The sequence below is a fragment of the Cydia pomonella genome, chromosome 11 (assembly GCF_033807575.1).
Source record: "Cydia pomonella isolate Wapato2018A chromosome 11, ilCydPomo1, whole genome shotgun sequence".
In the NCBI taxonomy this organism is placed as follows: domain Eukaryota; kingdom Metazoa; phylum Arthropoda; class Insecta; order Lepidoptera; family Tortricidae; genus Cydia; species Cydia pomonella.
Window position 1 is genome coordinate 20,855,696 of NC_084713.1, and position 19,459 is coordinate 20,875,154.

At 42.3% G+C, this 19,459-nt stretch overlaps 1 protein-coding gene across 1 annotated transcript in view; it reads right to left on the reverse strand.

The window, feature by feature from the left end:
• The window catches only part of LOC133522533 (SR-related and CTD-associated factor 4), a 42,720-nt gene that overhangs the window by 17,682 nt on the left and 5,579 nt on the right, over nucleotides 1-19,459 (reverse strand). Inside the window, exons 7-17 of the mRNA XM_061857898.1 lie at nucleotides 17,639-17,692; nucleotides 15,553-15,665; nucleotides 15,059-15,193; nucleotides 13,755-13,882; nucleotides 12,189-12,397; nucleotides 7,806-7,997; nucleotides 6,256-6,539; nucleotides 4,379-4,461; nucleotides 3,476-3,577; nucleotides 1,261-1,364; nucleotides 352-441 (exon numbers count right to left, since the gene is read on the reverse strand). Of these exons, the coding sequence (XP_061713882.1) occupies nucleotides 352-441; nucleotides 1,261-1,364; nucleotides 3,476-3,577; nucleotides 4,379-4,461; nucleotides 6,256-6,539; nucleotides 7,806-7,997; nucleotides 12,189-12,397; nucleotides 13,755-13,882; nucleotides 15,059-15,193; nucleotides 15,553-15,665; nucleotides 17,639-17,692 (1,494 nt within the window). The remainder of the gene's footprint in view (nucleotides 1-351; nucleotides 442-1,260; nucleotides 1,365-3,475; nucleotides 3,578-4,378; nucleotides 4,462-6,255; nucleotides 6,540-7,805; nucleotides 7,998-12,188; nucleotides 12,398-13,754; nucleotides 13,883-15,058; nucleotides 15,194-15,552; nucleotides 15,666-17,638; nucleotides 17,693-19,459) is intronic.

Below are 19,459 nucleotides of genomic sequence, written 5' to 3' on the forward strand. Positions count from 1 at the left end.
TTTGACCCCCCACCCCCCCTTCTTGTCACATTTGGTAAACCCCTCCCCCTGGTTTGACGTCCCATTTTTCGAATTTAGTATTATTATTTTATCCAAATATTTGATAAAAGAAATATTAATAATTCTATAACATAACCAGTTAGGAAAGAAAATTAAACGAATATAAACTATTATCGTTCCAAAAAGTCGTTACATAACTTTACAAAGAATTTAAAAAAAAGTTACTGGTGGTGTTTAAGTGACGTCACAATGTTTGCGACTCCCCCCTCCCCCTTGTCACATGTGACATTTCCTTGACCCCCCCCCCCGGGCCCTGAACCTTAGACAACCCCGTGTCAGGCGGCCGCTCACCTGGTCCGGCAGCGGCACGTCCTCGTTGTGCGCGTCCTCGGTGTCCAGGTCCATCGCGTCGTCGGTTCTCGTCACCTCCGACACCCTTTGCTGAACAAGGATATATATCATTACTAAACTAAATTTATAATAAATATCATTTCAATACTCTAGCACTTTTATTAGTCGATTAATTGACTGTCTGTGGTATCGAAATCAACTTCATAAGGAATTCTAAAGGAAGGAAAGGATCTCTCTCGGAAGGGTTTCCTCGGAAGACCAGCGTCGGGGTCCCCAAAGGTTCCTTGACATGAAGCTGAATGGAGACCATTTCAGTGACGTTTTATAATAATATTATGTCAGGGCTATTAGTCAAGTTTAAATTTAGCGTTTTTGAATAAAGCTTCTTCTATTCTAAAAGCATTGTCCTTAGGAATATACATACAATATTATGCAACTGTTGTTTTTTTTTTATTCTGACTTCTAAGCAAAGATCCACAACCAACCGATCCAATATTTAATTTGTTTTTTTTTTTTTTTTAGATATTTGCTTCTGTCTTAGAAATAAAATATAGTCTTTACAAAATTCAACTTCGTTTCGTTTAAATTCAACCCTTGAATTTTAACCCTTTACCAGGCTAAGAGATATATATTTCCCACATGCGGCTCTTCAAACATGTGTTCTACTTTCGATGAATAAGACTGACATTCGATTGTCATTTTTGAACTGTCAGCCTGGGAAAGGGTTAAGAACCCTTATTATGTACCTGTCGCACCAAATACTTCAGAGAACATGAACACCTGGATTGGTCACTCCAGCTGAAAAGATTACTGAATTCTGACCGCTTCATTATTAAAAAGTGCAGTATTTAATCAAAACGAATGCTTGACGAGTGAATAATAAGATGACTAGGCGACGTGGGCACGCACCTGCAGCTGCGCGTGCGGCGGCGGCGCGCGGTGCAGCGGCACGCCGCCCACCAGCCCGCCCACGGCCAGCAGCCCGCCCAGGAAGCCCGGCAGCGCCGCCATGCCTGCGTTGCATTATATTAGACAACCGTGGTGTAATAGACAGCTCTTCACTCGAGTACCGTGTTTAGACAATGTAGCTTGCTGAGTTGCCTAAGTGAGGTACGATATTGAAAAGCTTGATTATATCACTATTGTATACAATACTGTTTGTACGAGTCATCTAAAATAATACTTTTTTTACTATAAAACATAATTAATGAAAATTGGTAAATACTAAGTATCTCAGTAGACAAAATTGTAAACATAAACGCGCGACTCCCGCCCCGCGCCCGTTTAGTATTTTCTTTTTTTTTATACTACGTCGGAGGCAAACAAGCATACGACCTGCCTGATGGTAAGCAGTATCCGTAGCCTATGTACGCCTGCAACTCCAGAGGAGTTACATGCGCGTTGCCGACCCTAACCCCCTCCCACCCTCGTTGAGCTCTGGCAACCTTACTCACCGGCAGGAACACAACACTATGAGTAGGGTCTAGTGTTATTTGGCTGCGATTTTCTGTAAGGTGGAGGTACTTCCCCAGTTGGGCTCTGCTCTAGATCAGAAATGACATCCGCTGTGCTGTGCCCTACCACACAAAGCGAGATGACATTCACAATGCCCATACCTCTCTTGTGGACGTAGTTTAAGGACATACCCGGGTCCAAATTTTCTATGGGAGCGCGGGAAATGGAAAGCGAAAAAATCTTATAGTTGAGTTGGGAGCCCATACATGAAAAGTACGCAATTATAGTTTAGTATACAGAATCTAAATTCAACCATTATAATCGACGAGTAGAAAATAGTTATTTGTGCAACAGGAGAGAAAAGTTGGTTCTTGCTAGTGTTGATTTTGAATCCCGAGTAAGCGAAAGATTCTATAATTGAATCAAAAACGAAGCGAGTGATTCTAAGTTAGAATCTTGAGCGTAGCGAAGGACTTAAAAACACGAGATGTAAAATAACTTTGCTCGCGTGTGTCACATACAACTTTTCACCTCAGTAGTGAGAACATATTAAAGGTACAAAAATTCAACGTCAAGTAAAGATAACCACATTTATTTACATTCATGAATGAAAGGCATCATCATTATGACGAAAGCTTGTCTCGCTCCCTGGAGTAACGAAATTAGGCTTGTTCGAGCTCGAATGAGGTGAAAACAATATTTACACATTTCTTCACATCATTCATTTTATCGTCGCTTACACACTAGTCCTAACTACAGTTAGGTAAAGTAGTTAATAATCAATCATGTAATTTTATAGCTCCCCAGCAAGCTCGGTTCTCCATACAAACGTAGTTAACGCTCTCATTTTAAGACAGCCAGCTAGATTGCTCTAAAACATTTGTATGTGAATTTATATTGAAGGCTTGTATGTATGTATGTATATACTTTATTGTACATAGAAATAAAAAACACGAAAAACACAGTTACAGAGTAAATTAAATACAACAAAGGCGAACTTATCCCTGTATGGGATCTCTTCCAGTTAACCTTTGAGGATATGAGTAAAACAGAAGTAACGGTGAATGAATGACAAACACAAACAAAAGTGTACAATCACTGAAATTAATGAAAAAAAAAATTGTATTCATATGAATGAATAAATGGGTAACAAGACAGGCTAAATATACGCTTTTAACAAATAAGTACCTGGGCGACCGAGCTTTGCTCGGTTATAACTATTTATTGTAATATGGTGGTGTATAGGTGATAATCTTAACTACATTTTTTTTACTAAATTAAACTTGTCTAAAACAATAAAAATTAAAAAAACTATTTATAAACTTGAACATATAAAAAAAAAGCAAAAGTTGGTCACCGGGCGAGATTCGAACTCGTAACACTCGTTTAGCAGTCCGCGTCTTAACCCGCTGAACCAGACGGCCAGTGGCCGGCAACACGAAATTAGCGACCATATTCTGCGTCGATAGAAAAACGCATGAAAACTCGAAAACACGCGTTTTCCCAAACATAAGACTAATCTAGATCGATTGTTTACCCCCAAAAACCCCCATATACCAAATTTCAGCAAAATCGTTAGAGCCGTTTCCGAGATCCCGGAAATATATATACATATATATATACAAGAATTGCTCGTTTAAAGGTATAAGATTAGAACATGGATACGAACCCGGCTGTGGCATGGACTGCATGGACTGTATGGGCTGCGGCGGCATCCCCGGGAACCTCAAGAGGGCGCTGGTCGGCGGCATGCCCGCTTCAGGCTGCATACCTGGCCAATGTTTAATAATAATAAGCGAAGAGTCTCGACCAACACGTTGAGCAGAAATGGCCATTAATCGATTAACTTTTTAATCGACTAATAAATCGATTAAAAAACTTAATCGTCAGAATTTATTCGCGATTATTTTAGTCGATCTTAAGTACGATCGAAATTGAATTAATCGCAATATTAATCGTTTAAATAAAATTGACAGGCGGTCATTTTTGCATGTAACTACAAAAATTCAAGATGTTATTGAAAAGTATGGCCCATTTTTGTATGAAAATTTGAGCCCTCAGTGATTTTGGACGGTGCTTTTTGGTTATCTATTAAGATTTATGTTGTCTGACGTATATGTGTGCATGTATGAATTTAATAGCCGTTTAATATATTTTGACATAATTTTCAATCGTGGCTGTATGCTGGTTAGGTCTGTGCATGGTCTGTGCTTTCGACGTCTAACCAGATAAACAATACAATATACAATATTTAAGAATTATTTCGTTTAAAATTTGTTTTTTTTTTTCTCACAAGTGTGATGAATGATGATTGATGAAAAACATTGTGTGCTACGGGCGGTACAAGAATTAAGATCTCGTGTTAATTAAGGCCTCGCCTTTGGATTCGCACTTAAAAACACTTGTTCGTAAATTCTTGTTTACCGCCCTAACGACCCGACCACGACTTCACGCGGCGGCGGCGACTATAGGTTGGAGCGAGACAGCGATCCGACCTTTTGTTCCCACATATGGCCGCCGCTAATGATATAAACTATAACATACTTCAACATTAGTAGAATAAATGACTAACCGGGCACCTGCTGCGGCATGTTGGGCGGCCGCAGGCCGGGCGGCATACCGGGCGGCATGCCGGGGGGCAGGCCCGGGCCCATTCTGCGGAAAAACACAAATCAAAAATGTGAATTGTCAAAAAAAACTAGTTGTAGCTACATAAACTGACTGCCATCTTTTGACACATGATTAAAACTTTTAGAACGCCATTTGAATTTGATCCTTATTCTTTCACTGATATGTGTTCAATTTATTAAATATCAAAAAGTGGCGCCATCTTATAGATCAAAGGCCAAAGGTAGCAGCATCGTTTCGAGCGATGGTGCCATAACCTTTAGGTAGTGCCCGGTAAGATGGCGCCATTTTTGATATTTAACAAATTGAGCACATAACAGTGAAAGAATAAGGATGAGGAGAATAAAAAAGTCAAATGGCGTTCTAAAAGTTTTAATTATGTGTCGATAGATGGCAGTAAATTTACGTCGCTATAAAGTTTCCTTTGACAATACATCCTATTTCAAATTATCTTTGCTAACATTCAATATCTGCTCCAATTAATCATGTTAATTGTCGTGTTTAGGCTAAACCCCTCGAGTCCCTCAAGGTAGTTTTCTAGCCGGCAATTTTAGACCCCTAGAACTCCAGGGGTTAGCTAGGTTGACAAGCTCTAAAATTTGACATTCGAAACTACGGCACCGTGGCACTAATTTACTTCTGCTGTCGAGATTGCTTCTACAATATTCTGCACTATTTTACAAAATTATCAAATCAAATATAATTCAATTTGAGGCATAGACATGGACTACAAACAGGCAATGAAGATGATGGCATCTTCATCGCCTCCTATAATTCGTACTTTTTTTAACCTTTTGACCGCCAAAGACGTCATATGACGTGCGCAGCTACTAATATAGCGGTCTAATCGTGAACCTTGTCGGTACGCATGAAGGTTGATATTGGGCTGTAGCCGCGCGCGTCATATGACATCTTTGGCGGTCAAAAGGTTAAAAAGCGTTTTTCAATAATAAAATACATGTCAAGATTGTTTGCCCTTTTTCTAATGCTAATAAACGAACTATTTATATAGCTGTTTTCCACGCCTAGCGACCGTTCTTTCGCGGATGGTCTAGAACGCAAAATGACTACTGTAATATTTTGTCTATATCGCTATTAGTCTACATCGCAAACGGTCTAGAACGCAAAATGATCACAACATTTTATATAGGTAGGTTAGGTTCGTTAGGTATCTTCAAATGGCCGAAGGCCAAACAGTACAGAATAGGAGAAGCGGGGCTCCGTCAACATCGCTATAAAGTTAAGATAAAACGGAAAAAAATATTTTGCGTTCTAGTCCGTTAGAGCGGTAGACTATAATCGATGTAGGTAAAATAATACACTAGTCATTTTGCGTTCTAGACCGTCCGCGAAAAACCCCTAGCGACTGCGTTGTACGTTGTACTGCTCAAGGCGTTGCTAATGCTCTTGGGCCAGGGTCGGAAACTGGTAAAATATCCAAACCATTATCATGTACTTGGCGCAAAACCTTTTAATTTCGGTTTGTTCGTTAAACCGGTTATTAGGAGAACATTTTCATAAAGTTCTCAGATTAACCGGTTTAGAACAATAAAAACCGGTTTCTTTCTATATCAGTGTCTTTGTTTACGCGGCACGGCCGTCTCGTCGCTCGTCGAATAAACCAGTTTATATAGGTTACAATAAAGTTCTTAAAACGTACGTGCTCTTATAAGATTTCGGAGTATAACCGAAATAAATCGGTAATTACCGCTATTTCTAAAACCGGTTCTGAGCCTTGCTCTTGGGTGACTGTTCTTACGACAATAAACTAAAAAACTGAAACCAAAAACGAGGTAATAGTTTAAAAAAAATTAAACATACCCAGGTGGTGGTAACTGCAACGCAGACATCCCTGGCATTGCCCCAGGCATGGCATTGGGCATCGCATTTTGCATTGCGTTGGGCATGGCATTCTGCATCGCATTAGGCATGGCGTTCTGCATCGCGTTGGGCATTGCGTTTTGCAATGGATTGGGCATCGCGTTCGGCATGGCGTTGGGCATGGCATTGGGCATGGCGTTGGGCATGGGCGGCATGCCGGCCGGGCCGGGGATGCCCATGGGCATCATGCCGACCATGCCGTCCATTAGGGTCTTGGGTAGAATCTGTGGACAAAATACAACATAATTCATGGCAATATAACTCTATATGGGACAGACTATGCGCGTTCAAGGGTGTGACTTAAGCGATTGAGTGCCGTGGAGGCAATATCGCGTCCTTAATGATAATAAAAATCACAGAATTATTTCTTGTGTTTGTGTTTATATATACAAACTATTTCATAATTTAAAATTTGTTTTTTTTTTTTGGATGGCAAACAGGGACCCCGGATATTAGAGGCATCAGAGGTTAAATTCAACACTTACGTGACTGTCTCTACGCTATAAGCAGGTTATTCAACACTACGCCCGTCGTGTGCGGTGAATCATTGTGTACCTTATCAAAATGCACGAAGGTTGATATGAAGCTGGAGTCGCGCGCGGCAGTTGATGTCTTTGGCGGGTAAACGTGGGAACGTTACATGGCGACCCTGCCACTGTAACATGTAGGCCACTTACTCTGGGAGGCAGTCTACTCTTCCTCCAGAGACAGCGCGCGTGCAGGGCGCTCCAGGGTGAGTAGCAGAGGCCTAGCTCGGCCTCCCAGTAGGCCATTGTCATCTCACGCCCTTGATGTTTGGTTACACATGCACGTTACATGGCGACCCTGCCACTGTAGTATCTAGACTTACCCTGGGAGGCAGCCACGGCGGGAGCGTCTCCTCGTCGACGGCGCCGCCGTCCTCCAGCGCGTCCAGGGACAGCGCGCCGAGCACCCAGCGCGCGTGCAGCGCGGCCCACGGCAGGTATCTAGACTTACCCTGGGAGGCAGCCACGGCGGGAGCGTCTCCTCGTCGACGGCGCCGCCGTCCTCCAGCGCGTCCAGGGACAGCGCGCCGAGCACCCAGCGCGCGTGCAGCGCGGCCCACGGCAGGTATCTAGACTTACCCTGGGAGGCAGCCACGGCGGGAGCGTCTCCTCGTCGACGGCGCCGCCGTCCTCCAGCGCGTCCAGGGACAGCGCGCCGAGCACCCAGCGCGCGTGCAGCGCGGCCCACGGCAGGTATCTAGACTTACCCTGGGAGGCAGCCACGGCGGGAGCGTCTCCTCGTCGACGGCGCCGCCGTCCTCCAGCGCGTCCAGGGACAGCGCGCCGAGCACCCAGCGCGCGTGCAGCGCGGCCCACGGCAGGTATCTAGACTTACCCTGGGAGGCAGCCACGGCGGGAGCGTCTCCTCGTCGACGGCGCCGCCGTCCTCCAGCGCGTCCAGGGACAGCGCGCCGAGCACCCAGCGCGCGTGCAGCGCGGCCCACGGCAGGTATCTAGACTTACCCTGGGAGGCAGCCACGGCGGGAGCGTCTCCTCGTCGACGGCGCCGCCGTCCTCCAGCGCGTCCAGGGACAGCGCGCCGAGCACCCAGCGCGCGTGCAGCGCGGCCCACGGCAGGTAGGACACGCCGAGCTCGGCCTCCCAGTAGTCCTTCCACTCGCGCCCCTTCACGCCCTTGCCGGGGGCCCACGCCACCTGCGATACGACGGATGATCAATACCTACTTGTTACACTTCTAGTAAAATAATTAACTAGAAGAAAATTATTAAATTTAATAAAAAAGATGGTTACTATTACAATATTCAATAAAATTAAAATATGTCATTTACAAATTCATTTATAGAGTAATAACATTTTTCTACAAGAAAAGCCTTTAACTTGCGCTTGAACACCTTACAGTCAGCAGAGATCTGTTTATACTCTATCGGTAATTTATTAAAAAGATGAACTACCAGGTAGCTTGCTGAATGTTGTACAATTTTGAATTTTGGCACTAAACTATTTTTAAGGTCTTTTCTTCTCGTTGCAAGTCTCAAGGCTCTCTCTTAATCGCTTTCAGTTTCCTCTAAATTTTGACTAAACCTGACAGGAGAACTAAAATATAAAAGCAAGGCACAATCAAGATCTTAAGTTTTTTTAACCTTTTGACCGCCAAAGACGTCATATGACGCGCGCGGCTACAGCCCAATATCAACCTTCATGCGTACCGATAAGGTTCACGATTACGCGCCGCGTGCGATAGGCGTGCCGTTCAAAAGGTTAAATGCTGCACGATTCCCACCGTGGTATTCGAACTATGATTCGGATAGCCCTTTTTTGCATCAAGAAAGCACTTTTAGTTTTATATTGGTAACTGTTACCCCACAATTTAATACTATATCGCAATTTAGATTCGATGAGTGCGTAGTAGACCCCCTTAAGCTGTTCAATTTTTGTTTCTTCCCGTAAACTCCTCAAAGCAAAACAACCTGAACTCATTGAATTATTTAAATCCTGTAATTGCGGCTTCCAATTTAGGTTAGAGTCAATCAAAACGCCCAAGAATTTTACAACCTCAACTTGTTCCACTATTTCTCCATTTATATTAAGAAATAAGGAATCGGTGCATCTAGGACTAGTATTAAATAAACTCGATTTAGTTTTGCTACTATTCAATGTAAGATTATTTACTGAGAACGATATAGAAAATGCATCAAGGGCGCTATTTACGACCACATTAAGTTCTGTTATACAATCAGCGGACACTATAGCGTTGGTGTCATCAGTGAAAAATATTAACTTTAAATTTGGAATAGAGTCGTTCATATAACTAATCAAATCGTTAAAAAATAATACAAAAAATATAAAAAATATAGTACGTAGTAATACGTAGTAGTAATAGTACATAGTACTTCGTAGTAATACGTAGATAACGATAAACGAGGGGTAAAAAAAGTAACAAACTACAAGTAATCAATTATTAAGATCAGAATAATGTTTGAAACTACCTTTATATTCATAGATAGTACGAAAACATGAGATTTTTTTTTTACACACGACGAACACTAACGCACCGCCATGTCCGGAATGCAATCAGCACAGCTGCTGCGCAATTTCTATCAAAGACTGCCTACAGCGGGAAACAAGTTGCAACTTGCACAGCGGACGCACCCGCGTTCGAATTTACTTCATTTTAGGTAAAACTTCTAGCCAAATGCAGCTATTCGGCCTCATAGTTCCGCCGGATATTCGGTATTCGGCCAAACCACTATCCGTTGCATCTCTAATACGAACCGCAATCTACTTAGAATACAGCTTATGTTTATAGCGAAGTGAGGGCTTAGTGGGACAGTTCCTCTTGCCTGGCGATCGCTATTATGTTGATGTTTTTTTTATTGGTTGTTATCACTGCTCTAAAATATCAACTGTTTTACAACTTATAAAATCTATTAGTTAGTTAGTTAGTGCTTCTGGGCATTTTCCGCAAATCGACAACCATTGTGTCTATTTTGCGTGAAACGAGGTAGCGCTACTCTAACCACCCCAGCTCCTCCACGAAGCCTAGCAAAGTTTTCAGGTTGCTAATTGCCTCTCCTAGTGTGCACGGAGTCGCTAGGTATTTGTTCCTGTATACTTCTACCTGTTTGCAGTCTAGGAGAATATGTTTTGTTGTTTCTTCTTCTTCCATGCACGCTCTGCACATGGGGCTGTCTATTTTACCCATATTGTGTAGGTGTTTGTTAAGTGTGTTATGTCCTGTAAATAATCCTACTATTTTACCTGTATGTATAAAATCTATTATACCTGTTTAAAAATAAACTGTAATGGCTATCAATAGAATTGAAAATTATAACTGCCATATAGGGCTGCGCATACGGTAAGGGTTAAATAGATAATAATATAAGTTACATATAGACTACGTAGCTTGCATATTATAGAAGTTTCGTCTGCCAACAAACCACTCTGTCTCTTTATAAGGCATGACACGTGAATAAACGTTTATTTATTTATATATTATTACCCGACTGCCAAAGGGAGGAGGGTAATGTTTTTCGAGTGTATGTATGTATGTCTGTTTCTTTGTGGCCTCCTGTAGCCTAAACGGCTTGATGGATTTTGATGTATGAGGTATCGTTAGATTCGTCCTGATCACGGGAGTGTCATAGGATGTTTTTCTGGAGGTAACTAAAAAGTTATAAATCTTCTTCCTCGCGTTGTCCCGGCATTTGCCACGGCTCAAGGGAGCCTGGGGTCCGCTTGACAACTAATCCCAAGATTTGGCGTAGGCACTAGTTTTTACGAAAGCGACTGCCATCAGACCTTTTGACGATTGCAAGTCGCACGCTCTTACCGCTAGGCCACCAGCACTTCGCTAAAAAGTTATAAATAAAAAAAAAGTACCTGGGCGACCGAGCTTTGCTCGGTTATAACTATTTATTGTAATATGGTGGTCTACAGGTGATAATCTTAACTACATTTTTTACTAAATTAAACTTGTCTAAAACAATAAAAATTAAAAAATTATATATAAACTTGAACATATAAAAAAAAAAAAAAAGTTAGTCACCGGGCGAGATTCGAACCCGTAACACTCGTTTAGCAGTCCGCGTCTTAACCCGTTGGACCAGACGGACAGCGGCCGGCAACAAGAAATTAGCGACCATATTCTGCGTCGAAAGAAAAACGCATGGAAACTCGAAAACACGCGTTTTCCCAAACATAAGACTAATCTAGATAGATTGTATACCCCCAAAAACCCCCATATACCAAATTTCAGCGAAATCGTTAGAGCCGTTTCCGAGATCACAGAAATATATATATTTATATATATACACGAATTGCTCGTTTAAAGGTATAAGATAGATTGTATACCCCCAAAAACCCCCATATACCAAATTTCAGCGAAATCGTTAGAGCCGTTTCCGAGATCACAGAAATATATATATTTATATATATACACGAATTGCTCGTTTAAAGGTATAAGATAGATTGTATACCCCCAAAAACCCCCATATACCAAATTTCAGCGAAATCGTTAGAGCCGTTTCCGAGATCACAGAAATATATATATTTATATATATACAAGAATTGCTCGTTTAAAGGTATAAGATATATTGTAAAAAGACAAAAAACAACCAAAATGACTATAAGTAACCCTCTGTTGGTCCCCGCCTGCGATACTTACCATCAACAACAATATTCTTGTGGGGCTTGTTTTCCTCTTTTTTAGTCTGCAGTCGGTTTTTTTTTTATATAATAATTATTAACAGGGCCCGTACTTTTCATGCCGTTGACGCAAAAATGATGTAATTTAACATACAGGGAGTTACTACAAATTTAGATAACTTACTTATTGATGGGTATTATAATAAATACTTGTCTCGTGAATAAAAGCTTGTTACGCTGTTAAAAACCAAAAATATGTATTATTTCATAAATTAATAATCTATTATTTATTTGTGTGACAACGAAATGAAAGTCAGCTAGACGTTTCTATACTGATTGTCAAGTATACGTATCAGTTACCTAAAGAGGTTGACAAATGATTAATTATTACGAAAATCCTAATTCGAATGTAACGTGACGTCATTTTTCTGTCAACGGCATGAAAGTTACGGGCTCTGATTATTAAATGGGTGAATCAACTTTTTTTGTTTTGCTATCCTGTCCCGTTTTCCAAGGGACAACAGTGGCACAGTTTGTTTGAAGAGACGTTGTATGACGTTCCATTAACATGCTTAGTAGGGGGCCCATTATGGACATTGGTTATAACGACCACAAAAACGCAAGTTTAATACATTTAAGTACGATAAAATGAGTATTTCAATGAACTTTTGTCCCCTGGACAACTAATCGTAACCATGGCACGAGTGACGCTAAAAAGTTGATTCTCCCAAATATACTGACCGCGATCTCTTTAGAGTGCAGCTTGTGTTTGTTGAGCGTGGTGAGGGCCTTGTGCGCGTCGCGGCGCCGCTCCATCACCACGAAGGCGCAGCCGCGCGGCGCCACCACGTCGATGGACACCACGCCGCCCCCGGCCCCGAACAGGTCCGACAGCTCCTCCTGCGTGGCCAGCTTGGACAGGTGGCCCACCCACAGGGTCGTGCTGCACACTGCAACGATTGTCGCGTGTTCATGTGTCCAGATGGTGAATATGCCGTTAAGCCTTAAGAGGCTGTCAACACCCAATGTCCTTGGAATTGATGTTACTTAAACAGTTTTTTAAGAAAGACTATTTGTTTTAGTCAAGTAAGAAAAATATATGTTCATATTAATTATATTTCAAAGACCGTGGTTGTACTCGATACATGATTGAACGGAATCGGCTCGATAGAAAATAATTGCAAAGATCGGTCTTAAAATCACAATTAAACGGTTCTATGTTTTTATTGTTTTGACTTATGGGTCTGCAATTAAAAAAAATAAAAAAATAAAAATAAAAATCATTTATTTCAGACCGATAGGATCCATAAATTTTGTTAGTAACAGCAAAAAAAAATCTTACACCCTACGTTAGTACCAATTAATTTACATAAAACTAAATTAAAATTAAATCATCCAGCTCATTTAGCCTTGCCTATCAACACGTCTACCCAGTAGCTCGTGAGATGGCAATCAAGGCGTTCAGCCAACGTCCTTAGGAGGCTGTTGCTACTGCCACAACAAAAATACAATAAAAAAAAAATAATAATAATAATAAAATCACAATTTCAAAACATTTATATCTAAACCGCTGTTGAGTAAAATATTACACTAATAATCAACTTTTTTTTATTTAAATATTTTTCTTATTATTCCCTTGCCCAGGCCCAGTAACATGCGACAGTGCTATCTCATTTACTCCGACACAAATAGACAGTGTGCGCGCTTTAGGTATTGACAGCCTCTTAAGGTGAAGGGTAGGGCAAGCTCTTTCCATACAAACTTTGCGCGCGTTTGTCTTCGTTTGTGTTTGCGCTACAGTTATTATTTTTGGTAAATATGCTTATTTTTCTGTTAGCTAGGGCTTGATGTATTATTATTATTTTTTAATAAAGAAAAATTTATTCATGAAGTTCTGCGTATATCCAATATATACAAGCAAAAAATATGAAATTAAATGCTAGTGCCAAAACTAACCGATAAAACTTGCACAAGGTTTGTATGGAGAATGCCTTGCCCTACCCTGCGCCTTAAACAGATCCAAAGAAAACGAGCCGCCTCTATTGGGACCGTGCGAAGTACATGGTGGGGGCGAGTAAAGCGATCCCAGCGCATAAGGTGGTAAAAATTAGGACTAACTATGGATAACGTCTTTAGCATTTCGTACAAGTTATATGGCTCGAAATGAAACTTCAATTTACGATTACTCCTGAAATATTCACTTAAATTGTATGGTGTAAAATATCTAACGTATTTAATTTGACAATTATTAAATATCTCTACTAGTTAATACAAAATAAAGTTAAGAACAAATTATTAATAACTTACCACTTAGATTTTCCTTCTTAATCGGTGGCAAACCTTTCTTCTCCCGTTCCCTCTGTTTCTCCTTGTCAGCTTCCCTTTCTTTGTGACTCTTATTATCCTTATTTCTATCTCTGTCACGATCCCGATCTCTGCAAATAAAGTGTATTATTCTTATCCATAATAATGTGAAGTAAGATAATAAGTTTTTGGAAAAAAGCGAGCGGCTGGAGCGGGAGCGAGAGCGACTGCGCCGGCGCCGGCCGCGGGAGCGAGAGCGCGATCGGTGGCGCCGCCGGGGGGAGGGGCTCCTGTCTTACCTGTCCCGTTCCCGGTCGCGGTCCTTGTCTCGCCTCCGCCGCGGCGAGCGGCTGGAGCGGGAGCGAGAGCGACTGCGCCGGCGCCGGCCGCGGGAGCGAGAGCGCGAACGGTGGCGCCGCCGGGGGGAGGGGCTCCTGTCTTACCTGTCCCGTTCCCGGTCGCGGTCCTTGTCTCGCCTCCGCCGCGGCGAGCGGCTGGAGCGGGAGCGAGAGCGACTGCGCCGGCGCCGGCCGCGGGAGCGAGAGCGCGAACGGTGGCGCCGCCGGGGGGAGGGGCTCCTGTCTTACCTGTCCCGTTCCCGGTCGCGGTCCTTGTCTCGCCTCCGCCGCGGCGAGCGGCTGGAGCGGGAGCGAGAGCGACTGCGCCGGCGCCGGCCGCGGGAGCGAGAGCGCGATCGGTGGCGCCGCCGGGGGGAGGGGCTCCTGTCTTACCTGTCCCGTTCCCGGTCGCGGTCCTTGTCTCGCCTCCGCCGCGGCGAGCGGCTGGAGCGGGAGCGAGAGCGACTGCGCCGGCGCCGGCCGCGGGAGCGAGAGCGCGAACGGTGGCGCCGCCGGGGGGAGGGGCTCCTGTCTTACCTGTCCCGTTCCCGGTCGCGGTCCTTGTCTCGCCTCCGCCGCGGCGAGCGGCTGGAGCGGGAGCGAGAGCGACTGCGCCGGCGCCGGCCGCGGGAGCGAGAGCGCGAACGGTGGCGCCGCCGGGGGGAGGGGCTCCTGTCTTACCTGTCCCGTTCCCGGTCGCGGTCCTTGTCTCGCCTCCGCCGCGGCGAGCGGCTGGAGCGGGAGCGAGAGCGACTGCGCCGGCGCCGGCCGCGGGAGCGAGAGCGCGAACGGTGGCGCCGCCGGGGGGAGGGGCTCCTGTCTTACCTGTCCCGTTCCCGGTCGCGGTCCTTGTCTCGCCTCCGCCGCGGCGAGCGGCTGGAGCGGGAGCGAGAGCGACTGCGCCGGCGCCGGCCGCGGGAGCGAGAGCGCGATCGGTGGCGCCGCCGGGGGGAGGGGCTCCTGTCTTACCTGTCCCGTTCTCGGTCGCGGTCCTTGTCTCGCCTCCGCCGCGGCGAGCGGCTGGAGCGGGAGCGAGAGCGACTGCGCCGGCGCCGGCCGCGGGAGCGAGAGCGCGAACGGTGGCGCCGCCGGGGGGAGGGGCTCCTGGCATACAAACAGAATAATACAATATTGTTAACCAAGAGAAGAAAGGGTTCGTTTGCGTCAAATCGGGTAGTTCTGATTTTTGCAGACTTGATGATGTTAGCTCAATGAATAATCAAATTTGTGACCCCGAGCGCCGAACGCAACTTTGTCAAAAAACGAAAAAACCGCATATATATATGTTTATGTATTTCTTATGATTATATTGTGTTCATACGGTACCAAATTGTAACATATACCTCATGATTTTGCACCGCCTACAGCTTATCTCCTTTGCCTAAAGGTTGACTGGTAGAGTTCGCCTTTTGTACAGTGTGTTTTCTTATGTGCAATAAAGATTAAATAAAGTGAAAACTGACCTGGAATCATTGGCATCGGGTATTTCAATGACCTGCGGCCCAGTCTCTACAAACTCGATGTCGGATTCGACCATGTCATCTTTGGACTCATTCTGTTTCTGCTGTTCTTTGTTCTGAAAAAAAAAAATATCGTTAGCGAGTCTCCGTTTTGGCTTCTAGGCAAAAATGCTTGCGTATATGTTCTCTGCAGGTCGCATTTCTCAACCGATTCTCGGGAAATTTTGTGAGCAGGTCCGGGGTGTCCTTCTGAATACCTAACAACGTTTGGCCTAAAATCACTTGGCCTAACTGCTATGGACTAATGATCACTTGGCAAAACAGTCACTTGGCGCAATGATAATTTTGCATAATGTATTGTTTTACCTAAATGTGAAAACATAACATGCAATGATAATTTTGCATAATGTATTGTTTTACCTAAATGTGAAAACATAACATGCAATGATAATTTTGCATAATGTATTGTTTTACCTAAATGTGAAAACATAACATTTAGGTAAAACAATACATTATGCAAAATTATCATTGCGCCAAGTGACTGTTAAGCATTTTTGTCCTAATGGTGAGTATCCTTAGGGGGTTTGTTGCATTTTACATGAAATCCCTATTATAGTGTGAACTATAATGTGATGCCCGAACTGTTTTGGCCTAATGGGTACTGCTCTAATTATCAGTTCTCATCAAAACTAAATCAGCCATTGTGGAATAGGGCAACCACAATTCGGCCATACGAGTATTAGGGCAAGTGATGGTTATGCCAAATAATGTTAGGCAATGATAATTTAGGCCAAAAAACTTTAGGCATTCCGATATAGATCCGCAGGTCCGATGATTCAATGGTTTTTTTTTGTCGATTGTTTTTGGAAAAAATTTCAAAATGGCGGAGCAATACATTTATTCAGTTTTAAGTTATGCTCGCGAGGTCTACAGCCATTAGTTATTATTTGATAAATTGAAATTTAAAGTTAATTGTATGGTTTTACTAATAAATAACTTATGACTTATGACTTAATTTTAGCCGACCGAGCATTAGCAAAGTCCATTTCAGTTTGCGCAAAAATGTTTGCGTATGTCCGAATGTTCCCCTCTGCAGGTCGCATTAGTCAACTGATTCTCGTGAAATTTTGTCTTTTCGTTTCTTGGAAAAAGATTATGGCGGAAATTGGTATAAAGGACTCAAGCCCCAGTAGTATCTATGACACTCAAGACCATTGTGCGTTTGCTGTGATGTCTCAATGAAATACGCATTTATAATTTATACATTTTCTAAGCTTATCGCGAGGTCTACACTCTACAACTCACAGAGCCACTAGAGACATACAAAATCTTGTCTAGACACTATGATGTTTCAAATATTAAGACCTATACATATCAAGATATAATGTAAGGGTGATAGGACACTCTAAAAAACTAATCAAACTTCTGGCCAAATCGTGTAGTAAATGTGTGGAACTCTATACCAGAAACTGGTGTTAGTGCACCGAAAATAGACTAGATACACATTTTAGAACTGTAAAAAGTGCTAAATAAACACAAGTGCTGCGATATAAGTTAGACGACCGGTTTGGCCTAGTAGGTAGTGACCCTGCCTAGTAGGTAGTGAAGCTGATGGTCCCGGGTTCAAATCCTGGTAAGGGCATGTATTTGTGTGATGAGCATGGATGGATGGGTGTTCCTGAGTCATGGGTGTTTTCTATGTATTTAAGTATTTATACATGTTTATATATTATATATATCGTTGTCTAAGTACCCTCAACACAAGCCTTATTGAGCTTACTGTGGGACTTAGTCAATTTGTGTAATAATGTCCTATAATATTTATTTATTATATACACGCATCAGCTCCAAGAGCTGCTAGTGTATCAAATAAACTAAATAATAATATTCATTCCTTATTATATCTCTCATCACACCACACTTCTAACCCCCCAATACTCTGATCCATACACGACAAAAGTTAGTATTTTATAAATGCCTAAGGGCCCCAAAAACCAATTCGAAACACAATGTTTTTCTAATAGATATTCCGAAAAACCACAGTAAGGTTACATGAAAAAAAGTATTCATTTTTTGTATACATACTCACCAAAAATGGTTGGTTTTGATTCTGCTGTAACTCCGTCATCATTGGCATTAAATTCTGAAAAATAAGAAATTAAGTTAGCATAGGAAAGGACTTACATTTCGTGTGATTAAAGTAGACTTAACATGAAAATTATCAAATTATGTTGAACTGAAAGCACAAGTTAAAACTAGTACAGATTTGTTTTCAAACTGAACCTCTTTTTTCTTAGTTGGTAAAAAATTTAGCCTGTCACCTGAGCCATAAAGACGAATTATCATCGAAATAGACTCAGTAATTTCGATGCTACGTGGGACACGCTACAAATACACCAACATATGCAGACCGTTGACCGTTTTCAGAAAAAAAATGACTACCCAATTCTTATAAATCTGGACTTTTTTACAAGCCTCGGAACCGGTAAAAACCGGTTTTCCTCCGAACATTCATAAGAACGCCAACGTTTTAAGAACTTTATTGTAACAGTACCCCTAGTGTAAATAAATTCGATTTCGAAACGTGACGTACGCGTTTGCGTTTAGTCTCATTTTGTATGTGATTTAGAAAGAGCGCGCCAAGCGGGACGTTTTGGAAACTCAAAATCCTATACAAAATGACACTTAACGCAAACGCGTTCGTCACGTTATGATGTCCATAAAACTTACACTAGGGGTACTGGTATAAAAACCGGTTTATTCGACGAGCGACGAAACGGCCGGTCGGCTTGGTGGTGTGCCAAGTAAACATAGGCTTGCATTTTTAGGCTCATTCTCTACCTACGTTCGTTCATTATGCTGCCATTAAAAAAAGATATCCTAATTTTTTTATTTTTTATTAATTATTACACTTGTATGTGTTTGACACGGTGGAAACCAAAATTTCCATATACATTTTTGGGACACTGATTTTTAGCACCAGAATTGAATATGCTAGTGATTCTGAGTTGCAGGAACCCAAAATTATCAGGATCTCTGATCTATTTCTTAAGGCGGGTCCACACAGAGCAAGCATGCGCGCAAGGCAATTTCCTCGCCTATTTATTTTATCTAAACTGCTACAAATATAAGGCGATAGTGAGGTAAATAATTTTTAAGAAAAAAAGACCGACTTCATTGAGGGAGACCGGTGAAAGAACGATTATTGTTGATTTGAGATTTCATACAATGAAATTAAAAAGACAGCGTCCTACGCCTAATTATGTAGAAAAGGATGTAACATGTTTTTTTTTGCCACTGCACCCACCTTGACACATTTCAGATTTGCCCTATGGTTGACTGGTAAGATACCCGCAATAGGGTATTCGACTGTATTTAAGATAAATTATTTCAAACCATGCATGAAATAAAGCACCAGATAATTATTAAAAAAACTAAATAGGATAGAAATATAAAAATGTGCCTTGAAAACCTAACAGCTTGGCAAAGAGAACAAATTGCCAAACGTGAACTATGCATCATTGAAGAGGTCCATTCTGTCCATCATCAGCAATTCCACTTCATCAAATATGACTTCTACAAATGTAAATACTTGATTTGTTAATGAAAATACTAATCACTATATATATATGCCTTTAACATTTGAGGAGTTCCCTCGAGTCCTCATGGACCCCATCGTCAGAACTCGAACTTGACAAAAATTTGTCTTGAAAATCTAATTTGCTTAACAAACACAGCGAAGAGGACAAATCGCCAAATATGCACTATGCGTCGTTGAAGAGTTCCATTCTGATCATCATCAGCAGTTCCACTTTATCAAATGTCACTTTTTTAAATGTAAATGCTTGATTTGTCAGAGAAAATACAAAAATCACTATATGTATGCCTTTCATATTTGAAGAGTTCCCTC